At 50.5% G+C, this 24,407-nt stretch overlaps 1 protein-coding gene across 2 annotated transcripts in view; it reads left to right on the top strand.

Moving 5' to 3' along the window:
- The window catches only part of DPP6 (dipeptidyl peptidase like 6), a 934,588-nt gene that overhangs the window by 100,833 nt on the left and 809,348 nt on the right, over positions 1 to 24,407 (top strand). The window contains exon 1 of one of the 2 annotated variants that reach the window (XM_079149264.1): positions 3,753 to 3,949. The exons of the other annotated variant lie outside the window; for it this stretch is intronic. Within the exon in view, the coding sequence (XP_079005390.1) occupies positions 3,899 to 3,949 (51 nt within the window). The 5' untranslated portion in view covers positions 3,753 to 3,898. Of the gene's footprint in view, positions 1 to 3,752; positions 3,950 to 24,407 lie in introns of those variants that run through there. 2 annotated transcript variants of the gene reach the window in all.

Genomic DNA, 24,407 nt, shown 5'->3' with positions numbered 1-24,407 from the left:
CATGGGTGGAGTTTTGTTCTGATGGTGTTCACCTGGGTAGATATCCATGCAGTTAAACGTCAAGGACTAAGTGACAAGAAGAGAACAGTGATAAGAGACCTGAGGAAGCTGTTCGTATATTGAAAGTATTACTTGATCACAAACGTGAAGCTGAACATTTTGCCAAAAGTCTCAACTTAAGTCAAAGCTACTATAATCAAATAAGATCTAATGCCAGCAATTCATAAATCAAGCACGGAGCCGAGCTTAGACAAAACCAATGGCTGCATTACAGCGGGTCTGGAGGGATCCAGTCGGAGTGAAATAGATGCCCATGAGTCAACACGAAGCAAAGTCAGTGGAACTCAGTGCCGTAAAACACGGCAGGTCCTCATGCCCGAACCTACTGAAACACCACTGGGCAAATCACAAGACAAATGTACTATTCTTGTAGATATCTGCTGATAAATGTCAGAACCACAATTGTGTCTGCTAAGGTTTTTCTTAATTTTTCCATTGGTGCATTGTAATTAAATATAATAGTGGAATTACATATAGTTACATAATAGTCGTTAACACATTTGTACATGCAAACAATAGAACAATACAATTTGGTTGTATCTGCCTCTGAGTGTCCCTGCCAAATTCTGAAATGCATTCCCCCTTGTGAAGTATTAAGAGGTAGGGCCAGTTGGGCTGTCAGAAGATAATCAAGATTAGAGGAGGTCGTGAAGGTAAGGCCCCATGACTGCATTAGTGGCTTCGTAAGAAGGGGAAGAGGGCTAAGTCAGCATGCTGCTGTGTCTCACCCTGTGTCATGTGATGCCCTGTGCCACCTTAGGACTCTGCAGGTCCCAGTCAGATGCAGCTGCTCAGTCTTGAACTTCCCAACCTTTAGAACCATAAGCTGAGTAAACCTATGGACTTTATAAGCCAGTCCCACTGTGGGATTCAGGTTGAGCAATGGAAAATAGGCTAGGACAATGTCCCTGCTTATGAAGGCAGCAGTGCAGGAGGAGTTACTGGGGGGTGGGGGATGGGAAGAGAGAAGCCATTTTCACATATTCCCTACTCTAATTTTCTCATAGAATAATTTATTATCCACGATTAATATGGGAACAGAGACTCGCCTATTTTAGGCCCTTCCCCTTACAGCCCTGTCTTCCTTCTTTCTCACAGAAACCTCTTTATCACCACCTCCCTCCCCAGCATTCCACCTGGCCATAGCTAAATGCCAATGAGTTGCAAAGAATGACAAAGAAAAACTACTTGAATTCCTTTGCTCTTTCATGCCCTGAATTATTCCCTCTTTAAGCTTCTTAGTTCTGTCTTTCCTGATGTTTTCTTGCCATAAGCCAGGCAGGAATCACAGAGAACTCAAGAACTCCAGGTGAGCAGTTGGGCTAATAACTGTTTGGTGAATGTCGAGGAAAATATTCAGTTTAACAGTAAAGGTTTAATCCATTTATTCCATTTTTCCATTTCCAGAAATAATTTAAAGGAAGCTATAAACATGTCAAGTCAAAAAGTGGTGTTTCCTTGTCTTCCCTCTCCCCTACATCATGTGGTGGTGGGATGGGGGAAGACCCCTTTTCTGAAGACACTTCAAGACCGTGTGATCTTCAGAACCTCTGTCCTAATTCTGGGTGGGAAAGAGGAAGACTCCAGATAAATTATTGGTATTTCAAAGAAAGCAGAAAAACCATCATTTTAATGCTGCTTGACACAGACTCTACTGGGTTAGACTAAAATTCAACAGCGCACAGATCTGTGCTCACGAGTCTGTTTCTAGAGAACAGTGGTGACTGAGAATCCTATGGTCTTGTGTGTCCCTCACTCATGTGTTGAAATCCTAACACTGAGGTGACAGTATTTGGAGGTGGGGTCTTTAGAAGGTGGTAAGGTCATCAGGGAGGAAGCCTCATGTATAGGGTTAGTGTCCTTAAAAGAGACCCCAAAGAGTGCCTTTCCCCTACAATGGTTTGAGGTCACAGCCAGAGGCTTAAGTGTGAACCGGCCAGAAGAAGAATCTGCTGGTGCCTGCGTCTTGGACTTGCAGCCTCCACCACTGTGAGGAATGTTTCTATTGTTTATAAGGCACCCACTTAGGGCCATTTTGCTATAGCATCCAGCAGAAATTAAGATAGATCCTAACCAGGGAAGAGTGCCAGGACCTGAAGCATGCCTTCTAGGTCGGCAAAACATAATCCCCGGTCCTTTAAAAGCTGCTTTCCAACCACAGGGCTTTGGTTTACCTATTTCTTCTGATTATTTGTGAAGCCCAAATCATTCATTTATACCTGCACACCAACTGCATATGTGCTTATACATTTTATGCATAACATGTAATATACATGTAGTGTATGATGTGTGCAGGCATGTAGGCATTGTGCATAGACAGGTAAATGCTGTTGCAGTTAGTTCGAATTTTCTGCTTCCGTGAGTTAAAACTGGCCTTATTCCTTTTTACACATAATTTTTATGAATGTTAAAAAAAAAAAAAAAAAAATGGAAAGGCTTCTGGAATCCCTAGCACACTGCCACTCCCGCCACTGCCCCTCCCTGCCAGACGCGGCGTGCTCCCCGCCCGGCCCACCCCGCGGGCTGCGAGCTCCAGCCTGAATCGCCTGTTGGACTGGAGCGGCCAGGGTCACTCTGCCCGCGTGCGCGTTCTCGGGAGCGCGTGTCAGTGGGGTCCAGGCAACAAAACCGCGTTTGTGAAAGATCTGTCCGAGTGCCCAGGGATGGCGATCGGGGAACCGAGGGCGTGGCCACCGGGCAACCCGCCGCTTCCCGCGGATAGTGGAGAAGTGGGCGCGGGGGTCTGACCCAGGGGGCGGGTCCAGCAGCCCGCAGAGCCCTAGTGCTGGGCTGGGGGAAGCGGCCGCACGGATCCGGTCTTGCTGCCGGGGAGGGGGAGCCGGGAAACCACGTGGCTGGAGGGGCCTGCTGGGCGGAGGCCTGGAGGGAAGCGCACCCGGCAGCCAGGTGTGCGGCGGGTCCGCGCCGGGAGCGGGTGGCGCTGCTCGCGGGAGCTGCCGCGGCTGGAAGGGTGCAGCCATGGAGACGCCACGCGTGTCCCCTCGTAACCCCGAACGTTGTCCATGAGCCGCCATCCCAGCCTCCCGCGGCTTCCCAGCGCCTTCGCCAGACGTGCGACCGACTGCACCGCCGCGCCAGGCCTCCCGCCTGGCCTCCCGCGGCGCCGCCGAGGCCGTCGCGGCGGTCCCACGGCTCGCCGGGCGCAGGCGGCCCCACCCGCGGCGGGCGCCGGCTGCCGGTGTGTGGAAGCCGCGCGTGCGCGCGGAGGGGCGTCTACCGGGGAGGGGCGCTCGGCGCGGGCTCCGCGCCGCCCCTCGGCGGGGTTGCCGAGCCCTGCTGCGCCCGGGGCTCCGGTCCTGCGCGGCCCCGGCAGAGCCCGGCGCGCGCACAGCCCCGGCCTCGCCGCCCGGCTCTCCCCGCCCGCAGGGACAAGTGCGGCGCCCGTGCGCCCCGCGCTGCCAGCCCGGGCTGCGCCGCCCCGTGTCCCCGACTGAGCCCCGCGCGTGCGGCGCCGCTGTCGCTCGCACTGTGTTGACGGCGAGCGCGGCGGACACGCACGCTGTCTGCTCGCTCCGCTCCCAGCCTCTTCCCCGCGGGGCTCCCGGCTTTTGGTGGAAAGCGGCACTTCGGCCATCGGCTCGTGCTTTCCCCTTCCTTGGCGGCGACCGAAGATAGTTGATTGGACCCGGGGTCCGCTGGGGCGCGGGAGGGGCGGGGTGGGAGTGTAGGTGGGGACACCAAGACCTGGAAGAATCTTCTTCAGAAAGGCATCTCCACCCAGTCACCAGCCAGCCCAGCCTCTACTCTGAGCCTCAACAGGACAATGGATTAAGTTACTCTTCCTTGGGGCAGAAGTCGGGTTCAGATTCCGGGCAAAATGAAGGAAAAGGCGATGATCAAGACGGCTAAAATGCAGGGGAACGTGATGGTGAGTGTTGGCGGGCGCGCGGGATCTGGGGACCCGCAGTGAGGGCATGGAGGGGTTTCTGTCCTCCTCGGTTCTAATCCCATGGGAATGACGGCCACCTGGTGCCGGTGCGGCAGCACTTGCGCCGCTTCGCGGTGGCTCCCCTTGTGCTGAGGATTCGGCATTTATTTGCAAATAGCAACTTTGGTCGCTCTCCTTTGGGCATGTGGCTTTGTGTCTTTGGGCGCGGGCTGCAATGGAGCCCTTGCTGGCCTCGTGTCTGTCAGAGTTCCAGGCAGATCCCTGGGACTATTCTGGGGGAGACGCCGAGAGGAGGTCATTTCAGCCAGGGGCAGGGCCACTCGGTCCTTGTGCCGGCGCTGGCCCTAGGGTTGAGAGTCCCCGGAGCTCAAGACCTGTTGGGGTTTGCTGAGGCTCGAGTACTCTCAGGCCCATCGCTCTGCCTGGAGGCAGCCACCACGTCCAGGGCTGCCTCCCAGGCCGGGCCCTACCCACCAGGTTTGGGAAAGATGACTCTCCTTTGATTGATGGTGCCAGAGAAGGTAATAATGGCACATGCCCCCCCAGGGATGACCAATCTCAGGAGTACAATGCTTGTCTGCAGGAAGCTCAGGGTTGCCGCCGGAGGGGCCCCTCAGCATGGACAACTTTGGTAACTTGAGAACCTGGAGTCTCACCTTCCCAGCAAGTAGGGGCCAGCTGCCTGCTCACAGCCGGTGCACTTGGCCTAGGCTCACCTGCTGTCTGATTTCCTGTAGTGGGGGTTGGGGGCGGGGCATGGGGCTGGGGTAGGGTGCTGGACTCTCTTGGTGGGGACCAGGAGGTTGCCATTTTGTTCTGTTGAAATGGTGTGTGTTTATTTGGGCCATGTTTTAACCTTTCAGGTTGGAGTGGGATGAGGGACCTGGTGTTACATTGCTAGCTGGTGCTTTCTGTTTGAGGCAGGGACAAGGAGATGGGATGGCCATGTTACTTTGGAAGGTCCAGCAGGAAATGCAAGAATTGTTTCAGCTGCAAGATCTAGAGTTGTTTACAGAAGTGGTCTGTGTCCAGGGCAGAGGTGTGGGGAGGGGTGTTTGGGAGACCCAGATGTTGGGCCATTTGGGGGTTTCCCTTCAAGCAAAAAGAGAGGAAATGAGAGTTGGTTTTAATTGAACAAATACCAGGCTGGCTCAACCAACCGCAGTAAGACACCTGTTGCCTGGCGTGGAGCAGCAGGGTGGGTTGGTCCAGAACTTGACTTCTGGTGGGGCGTGGCCTGCTCCACTGAGACCCTAGGTTGGGATGCAGCAGGAGGCCACCCCATGACGATGACGGCAAGCCCTGTTAGGGGCCGTCTGCAGCCTGTGGGTTCTGCTGCTGGCGGGCCTAATTGCTCATTAGTGAAAGCAGAACTGTTTTCCTGATTTTTCTACCCTCCTTCTGGTCACTGTTATTCAGCATAATTCCTCTTATAAACAGAGCAGAAACGTGTGTAGAGTAACGTTTTCCAATTAAGTGTCCACCCACATCCAGAATTCCTTGTTTTATATTGTGCCGTAAAGTGCTAGGAAAGCCTTCACATGGGGGACTGAGACGGAAGATAAGGATACGGTTAGTTATCTCGATAATGACACGCTATTCATGATCACATATATCTGTCATTGATTATCACCAAATAAGTCATAACTTATAGGGTATGTTATAATGTAGCAACATCTTATTACATCAGCTTTGAAAACTTTTGAAGTCTTCTCTCCCATCCTCCCCTTTCTGCCTTTTACTTCAGAAAATAAATTGGAGGACTGCTAGCCACATGCTTCCCACCTGCTGAGGAAGGCTAGCCCACCATGCTCACATGTGCTCTCCCGAGCCTGAGGCTAATAAGTATAATTAGAGCAAGTTCTACTGCTCCGCAGAATTCTACAGCAGCCGATATGTCAAGAGCCATCCACTGGACCAAGAGAAAAAGGAGAGGAGAACTGACTCAGCTTTTAAGTAAATGTTCTAGCAATTCTTTAACTGATGATCATGACTCTGCCGTCTGGTTTGTAACGTATTTGAAGCTTCCTCCACCATCTAAATGTGTGTGGCTTCACTTTAGTGATCATCCCAGGCTTAAATTATAAATTTGGGACTTCACTTTTTTATCATTTGCCTTGGAAGTTGATCACAGTCTGTCTTAAATTAGGTGACTGACACGTCTTTGCACACCCACCTTGGTTGGAATTCAGGTGATCTTTAACATTCACAATGAGGATTAGATAATTTACTCCTGTTTCTTGACAGTCGGGTTGCTGCTCATTCAACAGCTACGAAAAGTGCCTGAGCGTTTTGTGCTGTGCTGTGCTGTGCACTGCATCCTCGCGCAGGGTTGTCGGAGCCAGCCTTGGTTCAGAGTGTGCTGAGCTCCTCCAGCTGCCTGACTCACAGGGGCTTGCTGTTAAGGAGGGTCAGGAGAGAGAGGCAGGCTGCAGCCTTGGGACTGCCCGTGGGGCTGGGGAGCAGCTGTGGATGTGACTTGTTGATTCAGCCAGAGGGGAGGGGCCAGGCAGCAGCCTCTGGCCAGCACCAGCAGTGCCACATTGCGTGGTTGAAAAGCTATTATAAAACCTTCCTCCGTGTTTTATTCTCCAGACGTTGCTTTTAGAAGCTTTTTCCTGATTCCAGTTGGATGATTAAGAGAAAACAAATGTATTTGCACACTCTGTGCTCTTGTTTGGTGTTAATCAATGAGTAAAAGAAATACCATCAGTGGATAGTTCACAACTGCTATTTTAATTCTCAGGATGAGTCTATTTCATAAATATCGTGAGAACAGACGAGCCATTCAATCTGCCATTTACTGCACTGAAAAAGAAAACAAGATTTTTCCAATCTCTTGGAACAAAAAAAAAAAAGATTTTTAAAAGTAAACTGTGTTTTTGTGAAATACACATTTGAAAATTCATGGGGGGGGGGGGCGCTGTCAATATGTTGATAAACTGCTTATTTAACAGAGGCATATCCTCTTGGAATAGGTCCTGAGATCAGTGGAAGATTTTGTTATCCAAAGAGTATCACTTCCTGCTAAATTCTCCTGTTCTGTTCATATGAACTTCTTCCAGAAACTGATTGCTGAGTCGGTTAAAGGTTGGTTAAAATGAAAGTCTTGGGGACTGCCCTGTGCCGAGTGGAGACTCCCCTGCCTCCATGCCTGCATCGGGCGATCTTTAAGTACAGGGTGGAGAGCTGAAGATCGGCGTGCCTTTCTGGCCAGAGTGGTATAGGAGGGACTTGGAAGTGCCCAGGGATGATCAGAGTTCTGCAGGCCGCTGGCCTTTTTGAGGACCCTGTGGCTGATGGGTGTTGGTTTGAGGTGAAGGCTGCAGTCTTGGAATCCCCTGCTACAGGTTCTCCTTGTGTTTGCTGGAGTTGACTTAAGGTCTTTGGCCATTGATTGGCTATATCTGTGATATCATGAGCCTAGGAACTTTCCAGAATTATAATCTTCCCCATCCTGTGTTGGAAAAAACCTCTGGATCTGAGCTGTCCACAGTAAGGGTTTTCTTTTCAACCATTTGAACACAATCTGACATCCGCCATGATGCTCTACCTATAAGGAGCCCAGGTAAGCCAAGGCTCTTTGTGGCTCTTTTAGGAGATTAGTGGGCTTGTGGGCACCGAGCCTCCTATTGGGGACCCTTCCTCGGGTCACCAGCCCGTGCTCCTGAGTTGACTTACGCCGGCGTAGCCTTCAGAACTGCAGTGTTTCTCCTGTCCCAGGCCTTTGGGAACACTGCTCTCGCTGCTTCTTACACCCTGGTGATCTGAGCTGGTTCTAAACGTGATCATGGCAGCATGGATTTTGAAGAGAATGTGCCTTCTAATCATGGGTTCCAGAAATTACTTCCAAGGCCTCAGGTTTCTGAGAGTTCTCACCACGTGTCCCAGAGTCCCAGGTTATATTTTTTCTCTTCCTGGTTGTTCAGCATCCCTTTGTGAAACCATCAGCCCTATAACCAAACTCCTTTTGGAAATATAGATTAACCCCATTTCTGTAAGAATAGGTCCAGGCCTTGGTCCATTCCCCACAACTTCCTAGGTTTGGGAAGACCTTGTTAACAGCCAGTACAGAATCAACTAACAGAAGAAATTCACATATGAGAGGCGGGGAACTTGGGCAGGTGGGCTGTCCTGGTCTTCTGCAGAGCCCGTGCAGGTCTTCAGCTCCTGTGTCCTCTGGATCTGTGCGTTCTCCCCCTTTCTGTAACCCATCCTGGTCACTCATCGCTTTGCTTTAAACCTGCTCCTCATTTGCTCTTTAAACCTCTGTTACTACTAAGAGGGGGTGCGTTTTAAAATGTTAGCATTGATTGTCCCCCCCCCCCCCACAACAGTTTTGCCTAATAAGCCCTCAAGTGGACGAATCTGTTAAACGAGTGGATGAGGGATCTTTCTGAGAACAGTGTGGCGTAGACCTGGCCTTTGTGAGAAAGGCCCATGGTTTCAGCTGTACATTATTTTCCTTCATTTCCAAAAGAAGGCCTTCAAGTCTGACTCAATTAGGTCACAGGAGAGAGAATTCCATGCATAGTTTTTATTTCCACTTTTATAATAACATTGAATCATACGTCCAGTTTATTGGTAGATAACTACTGCCTTCGTTCAGTTTTTATTTGGGGAGGTAAATAAATTTACTCCAGGTCAATTTTTTTCTTTCCCATTTATTAGTTTAAAATAAACGCAACAATACAGGAGAATTTTGTGAACTGCTTTGGGAGCCAATTATATCTGACTAACAAGACCTTGTTTTAAAACTCAAGAGCATGCCCTAGTCTTGGAAGGTCTTGGGTGCTAAGAACACAGTCATAGAACCAACCAGAAGCCCCCTTTGACCATGTGCCTTGCTGGTGAATGGGAGAAAGGCTTCCATTTAAGACGTGGACTTTCCAAAAACTCACCAAGTCAGTGACTCTCAGCAGTGACTGGGAGGTGGAGAAGTGCAGGGGCTTCCACGGTCAGGCCAGCTGACCGTGGGTTGGGGATGGAGGGCCTCAACCCCGCCTCATGCTATCCACACCCTCCTCCGCCTGGCTACCTCTGCCCCTAAACCACACTCTCGAGATTCTGAGTTCATTGCTGGGCAGCAGCTGGGCAGGACGGATGTGGTGGTGGTTCTGTGCGCCAAGGTGCAGAACCACAGGATGAGACGTGAACTTCTACACGCTGCCATCAGGACTCGGGAAGCAATCAAAAGACTGAGGGGGAGGCCCTTTAGAAAATGCGCAGTGGAATCTGGTTCCACCAACTGTGGAGGAAATCCATGGAAAGACTGGGAGCGGGCACTGAGTGAGGGGGTGGAGGAGATGGTCGCTCGGAAAAACGCTGAGCGAACATGACGTTTTTTAATTAACCTTAAACAGACACATACAACCATAACGTGCATACTGATGGGGTGACAGGTAATGGGTGGATACTCTTGAATTCTCAATGTTTGTTCCCATAACAAACACGGCCGTGGATGCATTCTGTAACATTTATATCAGGTTAACCTGTCTCCTCAAACATTTATCATTTATTAAGGTGAAAACTTTCGAAATCCTTTCTTCTAGTGAGTTCTCACTTTAGGTTTCCTGGGCTCAGTGGTAACCCTGGGAGGGGACGCCTGACTGTTTGGGGAAGAACAACTGTCCCTCTCTTCATGCCCAGAGAAGAGTGATCTTTTTCTTTGAAAGATGACATTGTATGTCTGTGTTCACCTGAACGTTTATTTTACACAAAACAGAAAAAGTAGGAGCAAGGAGGCGAGCGTGTCGCTGGAGACTGCGGGGCCAGCCTGTGGGCAGCTCTGGGACCTGATTTTCTCCCCTGGGAAATGTGGGTATTTGAGTAGATTGTTCCTGAAGTCCCTTTCGATGTCCCCTCCCTGTCGAAGCAGTCTTATTACCATCTCTCGATCTTGCTCCTACAGCACGCTGTGGAAGTCACCTTCCCGGCCAGAACAGATCATCTGTTGGCATTGGAGTCTCTCATCGCTGACCTACATGACGTCCCAGCCCACCAGTCTGTCCCCCACATGTCTCTGTCACCGGTAAATGAAATAGGTGACATGAATTTATATGCCTCTAAGTTGCAAAACCTGAAGTGAGTCCACCCCAGCCGCAGGAGACCCAGGCGGAGGCTGAGCAGCGTGTGTGAGCATGTGCTCAGCACACGGCACACGTCCGGGGTGCACACGCCTCTCGTGGGAGGGGCTCCGCTTCCTGACCACAGGTGCGGACCTGCAGCGTAGAACTGCCGCGGGCACAGCTACCTTGATAGCTTGACTTTCTCGGCTATTAAATAAAAATCTCTGTGCTTTGATAAGGCAGGAGTCGAGGGTCCTGGTGTCCAGTTCCCTGCTACTCATCTGTGTAGATAGTGGGGACTTGCCAGCGGGCCAGGTGGCACAGGGCCTGGCTGCCATTGCACCGGGTCTCATCTGGGAGACATGTGGTGGATCACTCTGTCCTCACAGATTCGTAAGGTTTTCCTTTCTCATTTGCCCCTCCTGCTAGACTAGTGACCCTCTTAACACAGCATTTAATTGTACTTCACATAATTCTCATCTTATGATTTTGGTTACATATGAACAACATGTAGTGAAACTTCCACTAACAGGCCCCCAGCTGTGACCTCAGCCAAGTGAACTAGCAGTCTCAGCTGATCACAAATGGAACGTGTGGGGTGGCCGCCGCCTCAGTGTTCATTCAGCTCCATTTGCTCTACCTTGGTATTCTGTATTTTTGGGAAATAAGAATTGATGATCTTCAAGCCCAAAGACCAAAATTATTTGGTCAGAGGCTGGCTTCTCTCTGCTAAGGCAAAAGAAACACATTTTAAATATACTGTCTACAGTTATCTGTAATAGATAATCAAAGTTTTATGGTTAAATACTATTATTTTTTCCCCCAGAAATTTCTGTTTACCAGACCAAATCGAGTCTTGAGTAAACTTTTTGCAGCAGGATTTTTTTGGCTCTTCTCCCTCTGTAAACTGTGCCTGCATTCATAAGATGCCACCCTTATAGCTGCATAGAGCCTTTACCGCTTATAAAATAGTTTTCTGCACACTGTTCCGTTGCGTCCTGGCAGCACATAGTGTTGGCAGGACAGACAGCGTTTTGGTTTTGCGTTGAAAGGGCTGAGACTTGGAGGGGCTATGTGACCACAGCGAGGAGCCCAGGTGCACGCCGCATCCGGCAGCATCTCCTTGGGAAGTTCTCCACTTTCCAGTCACTCCTGACGGAGGGGCGTGGAAAGCTTCTGGAGCAGGGCCTCTTCGGCTCTGCCCCTGGGGCATCTCCAGCCTCTTCTGCCATGGCTGACGTGCTCCATTTGTTAGGCTCTTCTGTGGGGAACTTGATCAGTGAACAGCACTATCAGGAGTGAGAAGCTACCTGCACTCCCAGGAGCCACTTCAGCCGCAGGAGGAGGTTCCCTTGGGAGCCCCTACCTGCAGTCGTAGAAAACGCCGACCCTTCCCGAGAGCCCGGGACTGGAGTAGTTCCATGCCCGCTACAGCATCAGCAGAGTCTGCACCTGCGTTTGTAGAGCAATCTTTCTCTGGGTCAATGGAATTTTACAAAATGCATTAGCATAACCAGAAAAACACACATTAAAATCGTAGTGAGAAAACACCCAATGGAATCTAAGGCTTTAAAATGTTTCTAGCACTAACTTTTGCACCGAGGGGGAGGGATGGGAACCCTGTGCACAGGTGGTCGGGGAGGGCGCTGAAACATTCCCATACTAACTGCTCAAGTTGCAGATCTGCATAGTTTATGATCCAACCATTTTCCCTGGGTATTTCCCAAAAGAAATGCCTAGCTGCGTGCCCCCTAGAGACACGTACAAGAAGGCTTGTTGTACAAGTGTCGGCGGGAACCAACCCAAGCCTCCATCCACATGCAGCGCAGAAATACCTTGGTGTGCTTATACAGGGGATGCCGGACAGACGGGGGTCATTCCACTTCACACTCAGGACCCTGAGACTTCCTCAAATGGTGTTGAGTGAGGACATCAGACCTGAGAGAATACCTACTGTGTTACTAGTACTAAAAAGTTCAAAAATAGTAAAAACCAAAATATTGTGCTAATGGATATCGATGTCATACCCATAACAGAAGTGATAAGATTTCCAGAAAAATTAGGAGAATTTTGACCATGTAAATTACAGCAGGCGGACCGTGGCAGCTCGGGGGAGGGAGAGCAGAGACTGGCGGGGAGGCACAGCGAGGGGCTTCTGCAGCTCAGGTGGGTTCCGGTGTTTGCCCAGGTGGTGTCTGCACAGGTGATGGTTTGTTTTCTGCCTGTGTGTAGATGTTTGGAGTGCTTTTGCGTGTCTCTGTTGCATCTCACAGTGTGTAAAGATTTTGAAATGTGTCCCACATTTATTGGGTGACAGTCCCGTGCCACGCGTAGGTGGACATAAGCCTCTCGTTCCTGTGGAGGGAGATTGTGAGTTTGGGGTCATGATGTTTAGTGTGCCTCCTTATCTAGGGGCATAGCCATGTTCTCACACGCAGAGGTAACTTAGATGTCACCGTGCGGAGCCGAGAGTGAACTCAGGGAACAGCAGTTGGTTGGGGAAGGTGCGACTCCAAGGCGGGGGCCACGGAGCAACCAGAGGAAGATAATGCCAAGGCGAGTACCCAGAGGACAGGGAGCGTGTCAAGGAAGGTGGACAGGCCGAGCTGCCGCTGGAGGCCTTAGGAACGGGAATCCCTGGCTGTAGGAAGAAGGCTGGCTGGTCGCTCTTTCCATGTGGATTCGGTGGCCTTCCAAAGTAAGCTGTGTTGGTGGCAGAACAGGGGCGACGAGAAGCCTCTGACTTCTGTGAGACTGGAGGTCACCCTGCCTGCCGCGCGTTTGTGAAGTAGGGCCACACTGGAGCGAGCTCAGTCCATGGGTGTGGAGGAGAACCGGTCACTTTGTTCAGCTGTTTCACTCTAATAAATGGTTTCCTGCATTCTGAGTTGTCGGTTTTATGAATTATTGTGGGCGACTTGCCTTATATAAGAAGGGAGATGGCAAGAATGCAGGCTCTGGGCACTTACTGATATTTAGAATTACAGCCGGATAGAAAGCCAAGGGCAAGTGACAAGAAGCACCCTCTACCTCCTCCTTGCACACCCCTCCGCCTCTGCCCTCTCTTGCCCCTTCCCCTCCTCCCCTGGAAAACCGGTTTACCCTCGACTGAACTCATGTTCCTACCCAGCATGGTGACATGCCCACATCTGTTTTCATAATGGGAAATCGTATGCCACAGCTTGGGGACGATCTGATCACCTCAGATCTGCCCTCCAGCTGTGATCCCAATGAGCAGGAAGAATGGCGTGGCACAGAGGAGTCCAGCAGATGCTGGCGAAGAAACAGGACGGGTCTTCTCTTATTCACGTTTCCCTGTTTGTTTGTTTTGTTTTCTTGTGCAATGTGTTTTACCCTGATCAGCCTGGCCGCCTGGTGACATGTTGTTTTTACGTGGAGGCTTACTTGGAAAACTGATCTATCTTAGTCTTCGATTCTTCAATATCATTGAAGTTCTCCTGGTATCTTGCAAATTGCTGCTCGCAGATCTCTGCATTTCAGCGTGATCTGACCTCTGGCTGCTGCTCAGCTCTGGAGAAACCTGTCGTGCTCAGGTGCCCAAGGCTTCGTAGGAGGTGAGGGCACTGCAGCCGGCAGAGCCGACTGCGTCCTTTGTGTGTGTGCCAAGTGTGAACGCCAGCAAACAGGCACGTGCAGGTGCGTGCACATGTGCACATTCACACTCAGGAAGCTGGACTTGCTTCCCTCCTGTATGGTTTGGGTGTGAGGTATCCCCAGAAGCTCACCCGTGAGACAGTGCAGGAAGGTTCAGAGGAGAAGTGACTGGGTTGTGAGTGTCCTACCCACTTCGTGACTAACCCTGAGGGGGATTAACTGAGTGGCGGCTGAAGTGGTAGGTGTGGCTGGGGAGCTGGGAATTGGGGCCTGGCTCTGGGGTGTGTATTTTGTATCTGGACAGTGGGGTCTCCCTGCTTCCTGATGGCGGTGTGAGTGGCTTCCCTCTGCCACTCTCTCCCGCCATGATGTTCAGCCTCACCTGGACCCCTGAGGAGTGGAGCTGGCCTTCTGTGGACTAGACCTCTGAAACCATGAGCCCCCAAACAAACCTCTCCTCCTCTACAGTTGCTCTGGTCAGGTCTCGTAGTCACAGCAGTGGCCTAGTGACTAAAACACCTCCTCGTGGTGGTTGAAGACCTCATTATCCAACCATGGAAATGAGACAGGTGCCGGGTCCACTTGGTGTGGACCTGAGTCTGGTTCTGACGGTAAGCGGAGACCTGGCTGCTCTGCAGTCACTGGAGAGTGGCTCTCAGCAGGTGGTGCTTGACCAGCAGCATCAGCATCACCTGGCACTGGCGTTTGGGCGAGCGTCACCCAAAGGCCATGTGTTGAAGGCGTGGCCTGGGGCACCCTGGGAGGTGTTATTCCTGTAAGAGGTGGGGCCTGCTGGGAGGAAGTTGAGACGTCAGTGTGCCATTGTGTACCAGGATCTCATCCTCTTCCTCCCTTTTTGTTTCCTGGCTGCTGTGAGGTGACGGCCTCTTCCTCCTTGCTCCCACCATGATGTGCCACCTCATAGGCCTGAAAGCAACCAACTTTCATAACTGTGAGCCACAATAAACCTTTTCTCTTTTTCGATTGATAATTTCAAGTATTTCATTACAGTAATGGAAAGCTGACTGATATAACTGAGGACATCAAAGATGCACATTCTTGGGGCCCATCTAGAGCTGCTGCAGAAACATCAAAGCCTGGGGGGTTATTCTAAAACAGGCTACAATTTTGTTGTACTCTTGTTAGTTATCAAGCTATCTGTGGTGAAAGGGCTGGTTTTTGTTCTTTTTTTTTAAATTTTTGCTCCATTATAGATCAGTGTTTTTATAAAACATGGGAATGAAATAATTTAAAAATAAAAGAAACAGAAAATACAAACCCACATTTTGTATCATTAGATCAAAAGATGTAAAATTCGTCTTCAAATTGCTCTGAACGTCTAAATGACATGCTTTTTATTTTCCTACTTAACCCTTAGGGAGCCATCCAGTGGCCAGATGTTTATGGACAGCCTGGCTGCAGATGATGCTCGGAGTAGCTCTCCCCTGGAGGACTTGGAAGGGCTTCACTGGCATTCTTAGCTCTCCCTGTTAGGTGTCAAAGCCACTGTTGAGGATCTGTTGTTAAAAAGAAAATCCTTCCCCGTGCAGTCGGAAGAGAAGGCAAGTGCTTGTGTTGCCCAGCGCTGGACTGGCACGTGACGGACATCCCAGGCAGTCAGCTAGGAGGTCACGGGGCAGATTGAAGTCCCATGCTCCTAAACAGCCCGTCACTCATTCTGCTAGCTGAGTTTCGCCATCTTCTTCCTAGAAGCTGGGAGATGGTCGAGCTCCCTTTTTCCAGAGAGCTGGTGCCACAGTCCTTGATGGGCACATTCATAAAGGATGGGTGCTTGGAGGAAAGGTTGTGTGTATGTGTGCAGTGCCTCTTTCTTACTTCAGAGTAGGAGAGGTCACCTCTCGATTTTAATTCTGGGGGTGCCGTGACTCTGCTTTGCCTTTCAGCATCACCTTAGCATGCGTTTTGGTGGCAGGGAGGCCTGTGAACCATGACCCCCCAGATTTTACCTTCTCAGTATGACCATTCCATTTTGAATTCAATTCACTATAAAGTGCTTATCTGGGTGGAATTAGGGTCAAATAAATGTCTTTCCTTTGAGTTTTGTTATTAAGGAAGAACTGGGTATCTTCTCCAAAGTTTATTTTTGGCTCTGATTACTTAACGAGGTTCAATTTTTAGACATCTAGGAAATGTTAATTATTACAGATGAGACTCCCAATTCTAAAGCCAACCACAAAAGCTTTTCTTCTTCTTCAATACATGTAAAGGAGATAATGTTAAGATACTCTTATGCAAATTTTAAAATTCCCTGTTACATTAACAATGCTAATGACAGTCAATGCATTCATGAACCTTCTGTGGGATCCAAAACATTCAAAGTGCTTAGAAATGTTTCAGGACCACCCTGCAGGTCTATGGGGAATGGAATCTTCCATGGCGGTTGGCTCTTTGGAAAGGGATTCAGTGCTGGATTTAAGAGGTGAAGAAGGGTGGAAGGTCAGAGTAATGCTCTTCCAGTCAGGGGCGGAACCCTCCTTCCAGTCCACTACCAAGGGAGGCACAGCACCTGAGATGACTTCTGCAGTGTGGTCAGAAGGGGAAGCAGTCCTTCAAAAAGCACCGCGAAAGATGGCAAGAAGCAAGGGTGTTAGGGTAGGTCAGCCGATGGTCCTGGGCTCCCTAGATGAGGCGGCATGAGCCTCCAGCAGGACCACTGAGTGGCTGCAGAAAAAGCATCCTTGTTTCATAGATGTGTCAGCTTTCTGTGGCTGTGACAAAATACTAGACATAAACACGGCAAAGACTGAAGGGTTTGTTTTACGTCATGGTTTCAGAGGTTTCAATCCATGGTCATCTGGCCTGTTACTTTGGGCCACTGATGGTGGAGTGTACCAGGGTGGGAGCCTGCGGCAGAGGAAAGTGCTCAGCTCCTGGCAGCCAGGAAGCAGAGACAGGAAGGGGCTCAGGCCCAGGATCCCCTCCAGAGGCACGACCCCAGTGCTCTAACTTCCTTCCAGGCTGCCTGAGAAAGGTTCCGCCCCCTCCCAACAGTGCCACAGGCTGCAGATGAACCCCTCAACACATGGCCTTGGGGGACATTTAAAGTTCAAACTGTAATAATAATAGGACTGTGTCGATAAATCTAGTATCAAAAGAGGAGTCCTCATGTTTCTATAATGACTTAGGAAGATTTTCCTGCAGCCAGGTTTGAAGAATAAACACGCAGGCTCTTTGCCAATGACTTTTTTCTTTTTTAGGTTAATTAGGTTGCCCTAGGTCTTTTGCACTGCCTATTATTCTGGAAGCTGTCTTGACAACATCAGCCTGTGTTTTCCTCCCTTCTTCCTTGAGCTCCTTAATATTAGCGCAACAAGGGGACACGTGTAACTCACATTATGGTTTAGGTGTAGCAGATGGTGCCTTTTGCATGTTTGGGGGGTTCAGGTTCCCAGGAAGTGAAGCATTCGAGTGGTGTCTGCTGAAACAAACTGACCATAGATTAGCAGGAGTCTGAGCTTGCAGATTTGTTAACATGCAGGTGCGCGGGGGCCACACGAAATAGGAAATCTGAGAAGGTTCAGATGGTGGAGAGGAAGGTGAGCGCTACAGACAGTTTTAAAGGGGGAGCACCTTATTTTTAGAGAAACAGTGGTCCCCGGGACAGAGTGCCTCTGGGCCCTACATGTACTTGATTTCCAGGCTCTTCCTTGGTGCTGTGACTTGAATCTTCTTGGTTGATGACTTTCAGGTCAAAAGAGAACTCCAGGAAAAGCCTTTCCCTGCCTTCACTGCTCCCAGGGACTTTCAGTCTGAAGTCCAAAGCAGAACATGTTGGGATATTGTTTTTGAGCCCCAATAGGTGCCTTCTGGAATTTCCTCATGGTTACGGTTTGGATGTGAGGCGAAACCCAAAAGCTCACATGTGAGACAAAGCAAGAAGGTTCAGAGGAGAAGTGACTGGGTTGTGAGAGTCTTAACCCAATCAGTGAATTGACCCCCTGAGACGGATTAACTGAGTGGTAACTGAAGTGGCAGGTGTGGCTGGAGGAATTGAGGCGTGGCTTTGGGTGTGTATTTGTGTCTGGCAAGTGTAGCCCTCTCTCTGCTTCCTGATCACTGAGCGGCTTCCCTCTGCCACAGTCTTCTGCCATAATGTTCAGCCTCACCTTGAGCCCTGAGGAGTGGAGGCTGCTGTCTGTGGATTGAGACCTCTGAAACTGTGAGCCCCAAAATGAACTTTTCCTCCTCCACAGTTGTTCTGGTCAGGTCTTTTAGTGGCAGCAGCGGAAAAGCTGACAAATACAGAACTTGGTCCTGAGAAGAGGAGTCGTGCTGTAGCTCACCTGACCGTGACTCAGAAGCTCTCGAGTGTTTTGGAATTGGCGGGAGGAGTTTCGAGATGTGTCGCAGTGCAAGCTGCAAATGCTGTGAGTTGTTGTAAGGGAAACTTAATAGCCCATTCTGGTGGGAGGTCAGAAGACCAGAATGCCAGTAGGACCAAGGAAGTGAGGACAGGGCTCAAGAGGGCTCAGGGGAGGACTCTACTGGAATTTGGACTAGAGATTATTCCTGTTATGTTCCGACTGACAAGTGTCTGTGTTATGCCTATGTCCTGAGACTTTCTATGAGGCTGATTTTAAAAGCAATGAGCTTCTTAATCTGGTGGAAGAAATGTCTGGGTAGCATAGCATTCAGGAAGTGTCTTGGGTAGTTGCTTAGCCAAGTTTACTGTGATAGAAGCAGAAAGCAGAGCAGAAGGATTTGAAAACTTGGACTTGAAAGGCAGGAGTAAAACTGGGCCTAAAAGTTACAGTTTTACAGACATTGCCGCCACTAAAGAAACCTGAAGACTCCCTAGAGACAGTGAGAAAGCTGGCTTGAGGGCATCTCAGGAGCTGGCAAGGCCACACCCACCTCAGGCTCAAGGGAGTAAAAGTGAATATTCTCTTGAGAAAGGCCAGTGGGGCATCCTTCTTGCACAAGGGAGCCTACGAAGTATTTTCAACATGCTTGGCCACCCAGACATTCAGAGGCTGCTGCATCAAGGGTCCCTGGATGCTTGGCTGCTGCTCAAGATGGCGGCAGACCTTGATGTCAACCCATGGCGCTGGTTCTGCAGGAATGCAGGATGCTGGAGTTAAGGGGTCATGGAGGCTTCCACCAAGATTTCAAAGGAAGGCCCTTGGAGGCCAGGCAAGGTGAGGCGGGTCAGAGTCCCTGGGGGCAGCCCCTGGGAGGTCAGTGCATGAAGATGTGAGGAGAAAGCCAAAGCTGCAGTGGAGACCCCTGAGATTAAGGAATGTCAGTAACTTGGGTCAGCATCCTAGGAAAACTGCAGGAATCAAGCACAGACAAGCCAAAAGAAAGGCCACTTGGGCTGCACCCAACAAGGCCACAGGGGCAGAGCTGCACAAGCCCTTTGGAGAGGACAGCATGTCATGTGCTCCAGATGTGGAACCCAGAACTGTAGTGCTTGCTGACCAGCTGGATTTCCATCCGACTTTGATCACATCCCTCTTTCTATACCCCTAATTTTATGACTGGAAATGTTTACTCAGTACCTTTATATATTGGATACTTTTAAATTGCTTTTAATGTTACAGGAGCTCACAATGCGAGATATCCTTGAGCCTCAGAGACAACTTTGGACTTGAACGTGAGCGATCTCATGACTGTTGAGACCAGGGGGCCTCTTGGGAATGGACTAAATGAATTTGCATTGTGAGGTGGTTGTGAGCTTTTGGGGGCCAGGGGCAGAATGTTGTGGTTTAGATGTGAAGTGTCCCCCCAAAACTCACATGTGAGTGCAAGAAGGTTCAGAGGAGAAGTGACTGAACTGTGACAGTCCTCAGCCAATCAGTGAATTAATCCCCTGCGAGGGATTAACTGAGTGGTAACTGAAGTGGCAGGTGTGGCTGGAGGAGGTGGGTGTTGGGGCGTGGCTTTGCTGTATGTGTTTGTACCTGGCAAGTGTAGCCGTCTCTGCTTCCTGATCATCACGTGAACGGCTTCCCTCTGCCACACTCTTCCGCCATGATGTTCAGCCTCGCCTTGAGCCCTGAGGAGTGGAGGCTGCAGTCTGTGAAACTGTGAGCCCCCAAATGAACTTTTCCTCCTCCACAGTTGGTCTAGTTGGTCTTTCAGTCGCAGCAACAAATGCACTGACAACACTCACGGAATCTTTTGGGTAGGGGCCTGTTGGGGGATTATAATTAAAAGCAGAATCCATCCCCCCTGATGCTGTCCGTGAAGATAGTAGAGAAAGAGCATGTCCATTTTTGAGTAGGCACTAAGCAGAATGTGTGCTCCCCACAGGCTGCAGCTGGAAGCCTGCCCCACAGAGAGGGGCCTTGCCCGCTTCTGGCCAGGCAGAGGTGGCCCGCTCAGCAGCTGTTCTCTAGACAAACAGCAGCTCGTCCTTCAGGAGGAGGATTGGCATGTGTCACACACACTTCATCCTCAGCCGACTGATAGTTGGGACAGACATGTGAGCCCGTTACTGAACTTATGCAGAGAAAAACCAACTCCTGTCTTTGTGGCAGAAGCTGGTTTTGCATATGTGAGCAGCGTGGCTAGGAGGACCCCGCTGGGGGGTCCAGGGCTCTCTCCTTGATGTCTGCATTTCAGAACGTTGGTTCCCGAGTCCTGGAGAAAGACACGCCTGGGTCGTAGACCAGCAGCTGACCTGCCTACCTAGGCTTCAGTGACCCCTTTCAAAGAGATGCAAAAGTACAGTGACCAGAGCTGTAAGACAGATTCTCCAAGGAGAAGGAGAGGAGGGACATCGTTTTCCTTATTTTCTTCTTCTTGTTTTTAGCTGTAGGTGGACACAGTTCCTTATTTTATTTATTTATTTTATGGGGTGCTGAGGATGGAACCCAGTGCCTCACATGTGCCAGGCGAGTGCTCCACTCTGAGCCCCAGCCCAGCCCTGTTCCTTTAGTTTCAGTGAGGAGAATTAAGCCTCTTATTTTTAATTTGAACTTCTTCACATAGGCCACTGAATTCACTTGAGTAACCTTGACAGTAGCCAGTGACCCACAGACACCCAGGCTGTGGATGCCGAGGTCTCCGGGTATCCACAGGGTTCAGCCCAAACCAAAATCAGGATGCAGCCGTGCACACCTGTGCCTGAGGACCAGTCCTCTTCCACAGCCGTAAGAGCAGGACAGTTGCTCAGGGGAGTGCTGGGGACAGGGACTTTCCTGTCCTGGACTGGAAGTGTCCATGCCACACAGGGCAGGGAGGAGAGGCTGCTGGGCGCTGGGCAGTGGGAGCAGGTGCCCGGCTCCCAGCACGGCTGTTTCCTCAGAGCTGACTGACGTCTGGCAGGCAGGGAGGCGTGCGTGTTGCCCGCTGTACCTCACCGAGTCCCTGCACCCCCAGGACGGCCCTGCATGCAAGGGGTATTGTTGTCAGTTCTCACATGGAGCTCAAAGAAGTTCAATCAGAAAGTGGCCCAAGGTCACCTTGGTAGCAGGGAGAAGGCTTCCCATGGGTAGAGAACCCTGTCGTGTTAAGAAGGGGTCAAGAGTTGGGCGTCCCCGACTAGGGTGACACTCTTCAAGCAAGTGATGATTGGATGGAGTCCTGCTGCTGTACCGGCTGAGGCCACAGGAAGACCTCCGGAAGACACCACAGCTCCCCTCCCTGTCTCCTCTGGTCTGTGCTTTTCCTTCTTCCTCTTGGCTGGTGTTGAACAGGTGCTGGGATCAAGGTTGGCTTCCCAGCACTACGTGGGTGCTCTGCTCGTTCTCTCACAGAGATCAGCCGCCTCGCCAGCTTCCCGCTGTGCAGGGAGAGGGCGCTGGGGTGGGGAGTGTGCTGCTCTGTTTCTGGAAAGGATGAGTGGTCCTGACGGGTGGAGGGTGTCTAGGGTCTGGGCCGCCCACGCAGAGCAGCAGAAGTGTTGCTAGCGGGAGAGCAAAAGCACATCATCCTTGGCCTCTGCTCCTGGGCTGTCGGTGCCCGTGGCCTCTGCTCCTGGGCTGTCGGTGCCCGTGCTTGGACAGTGCCTGTGCTCAGCAGCCTCGTCCCTGTGCCTGGCCAGCGGGGAGGTGGAAGCGGAATTCCTCCAGGCCCACGATTCATCAGCACTAACGAGGGGAGGTGGCAGAGGGTGATGGTGGTGACAGTGAGCACTTGAATCTCACCCTGATCATCTCTCCAACGGCTGAGTGAGTGACGGGCCTGTGCGCACTGTTATCAAGGGCCCTGTGCACGGGCGCTGAGATGTCTCGGCACGGTACAGCCCTGCCCTTCTTGGGGCTCATACTCTAGTGACGGAGATCGCACACAACTGATTACGCACCTCCTCATTTAACTGGGAATTCTGATGTACTCACTGCAAAAGTAGATTAAGAGAATTAGTATTTCAACATAGACTTTTCAGTCTAGGTCTAGATGATCATACAAATAAGGAAAGTGTCTTGAAGCTGATGTCTGTGTGAGAGACCTGATAGAAAGATGACGTTTCCCCCGCATTATCAACCTCAGGCAAAACAAAATGTCATCATTAAGAATATTTCTTGAAGAAGATGAAATTGCTATAAAGTGACAATTTATTACTATAGTAAGGATTTTAAAAAGAGAAGAACTTGAATGAAATTGAGTGAAGCGTGGGTTTCTGTCATTTATGTCTGTGAAAGAGACCCTCACTGAGGAGAGCTGCCTGGACACGCTGGACCAGCTGCCAAGGTGTGCTCGTCAGACGCTGGAAGCAGAAGTCCCAGGCAGCAGCCGGGTGTAGCCTGTGGGCAGCTTCAGGTTTAAAAAGCAGAGAGGACCAGCTGCCAAGAACAGTGGATTGTGAGCAGAACAGAGGGCCCTCCCAATATGGGTGGGGCTCAGTCAGTGAAGGCTCACATGCCACGAAGGACAGGCCTCCCAAGCAGGAGGGGCTCCTGTAGCAGGCGGCCTTGGACTTGAGCTGCAAGGACAGTCCCTTGGGTCCCCAGCCTGCCGTCCTTTCCCATGGGTTTTGCACTTGGCATCTCACGAGTTGATTCCTTCATATAAGTCCCTTCCTGTGTGCCCACACATCCTGCCGGTTCTGCTTCTCTGAAGGGCCCTAATGCATGTGAGTGCAGAGACATGGGGTCACATGCCCAGCCTTTATAAACGTCTGGAAGGCTCTCAAGGAAACAGAATCAGGTGGGCTTCTGAGAGCTCTGCATTCCTGGGTTAAAATCAGAGGCTTTTAGTTTAAGAGGAAGAAGACAGCAAAAATTGATGCATTGATATAAAAATTAAGTATTGACATATGAGACAGCAAAATTCAAAACCTGGGCCCTGTTCATAAAGTTAGTGAACCACTTGTGCAAAAAGTACTGTAAACGGATCCAGGGTGTCCACTGGCAGTTGGAATTTGAAAGGATTTTGGAAGGTTCTGATGGAACTGTCCATGTTTCTGGTAGTACATGCTGTAAAGAACTGAGAAATATTTGTTTATTCCATGAAGGATGAAGTGAGACTTAACCCAAAAGAGACAGTATGGGTTTTAGATGGAGAAAGTCAGACCACAGCTAGGTAAGAGCAAAACCCTAGAAACAGTTACAGATTTGAGTCTGATTATTTTAATACTATTCTTTTGGAAATATGGGTAAGAAAAATACAGATAGGAGGGCATCAATAAATACCTAACATAAAGGGAGTGATAGCAGACAGTTTCTACCGGCACAAAAAACAGCTTATTACAGAAAGAGCTCATTTTCTGTAGCTTTCTTACTAAGAATGTGAGGTGTAGGTTTCATTTTTTAACCTTCTAATTTTTATTGGCGCATCATGATTGTACATAGTCATGGGCTTCGTTGCGACGTAGTTGTCCAGGAGCACGGCCTAGTTTGACCCCTCATTCCCACTGCGTCTTCCCTCCCTCCCCGACTCCCTCCCTCAACGCTGCAGGTCTCCTTCTGTTTTCCTGAGGCTCCTTGCTAACATTTCTGCTCCGGCCTCTACATACCAGAGAGAACACACGGCCCTGGACCTGAGGCTGGCTTAGTTTGCTCAGCAGATATCCTCTGCTTCCGTCCATTTTCCTGCAAATGATGTAATTTCATTCTTTATGACTGAATGAAATGCTACTGTGTGTCTGTACCACAGTGGCTTTATCCGCCCATCTGTCCACACACTCCCCGCTGGTTGCCTAGTCTGGCCGCTGTGACTTGTGCTGCTGTCAACCTGGGTGCACACGTCTCACCGCAGTGAGGAGACCTCAGCTGTTGAGGATAAACACTGAGGAGTGGGGCAGCTGGCCATGAGGCAGTGCTGTCACTTGGCTTTTGAGGAACCTTGGTACTGATTTCCACAGCGATTGTGGCCTTCCTCCTCGACTTCCTGACTCGGTGTGGGGACCACCGTGCACGCGGTTTTCACGTTCTGAGTGGCCCGTGATTCCTTTCTCTCTCCCAGCCACTCCAGCCAGCAGCTCCAGCCTCACGTGCCTCCTAATCTGAACACCTGTCCCTTCCTGGGTTTCAGCCCTGTCAGTGCCCTCATCCTCTCCCACCTGGACCATAAGTAGCCTCTGGTGAGGCCTCCCTGCCTCTACTTGGGGTCAGAGAGCTTGCTCCTCACAGCCTCCAGAGTGATCTTTCAGACACGTCGGGTCGCTTCCCTTGGCTTCTCACCAAGCTGGATGACGTGTTTCTTACCAGGACGCTTCCTGGCTGCTGCAGGGGCTGCAGCACAGAGTCCTCCTCGGCGGCTCCCTGTTCGTCTGTCATCTGGATCCTCATCCTGGATCTCCCTTTCCACCAGAGATCAGCTCCTGTTTTCCTGGGATGTTCCTCCTT

Source organism: Sciurus vulgaris (genome assembly GCF_902686455.1).
Source record: "Sciurus vulgaris genome assembly, chromosome: 8".
Classification (NCBI taxonomy): Eukaryota; Metazoa; Chordata; class Mammalia; order Rodentia; family Sciuridae; genus Sciurus; species Sciurus vulgaris.
The sequence above is the reverse complement of the archived record's forward strand: the minus strand, read 5'-3'. Positions and strand labels throughout refer to the sequence as shown.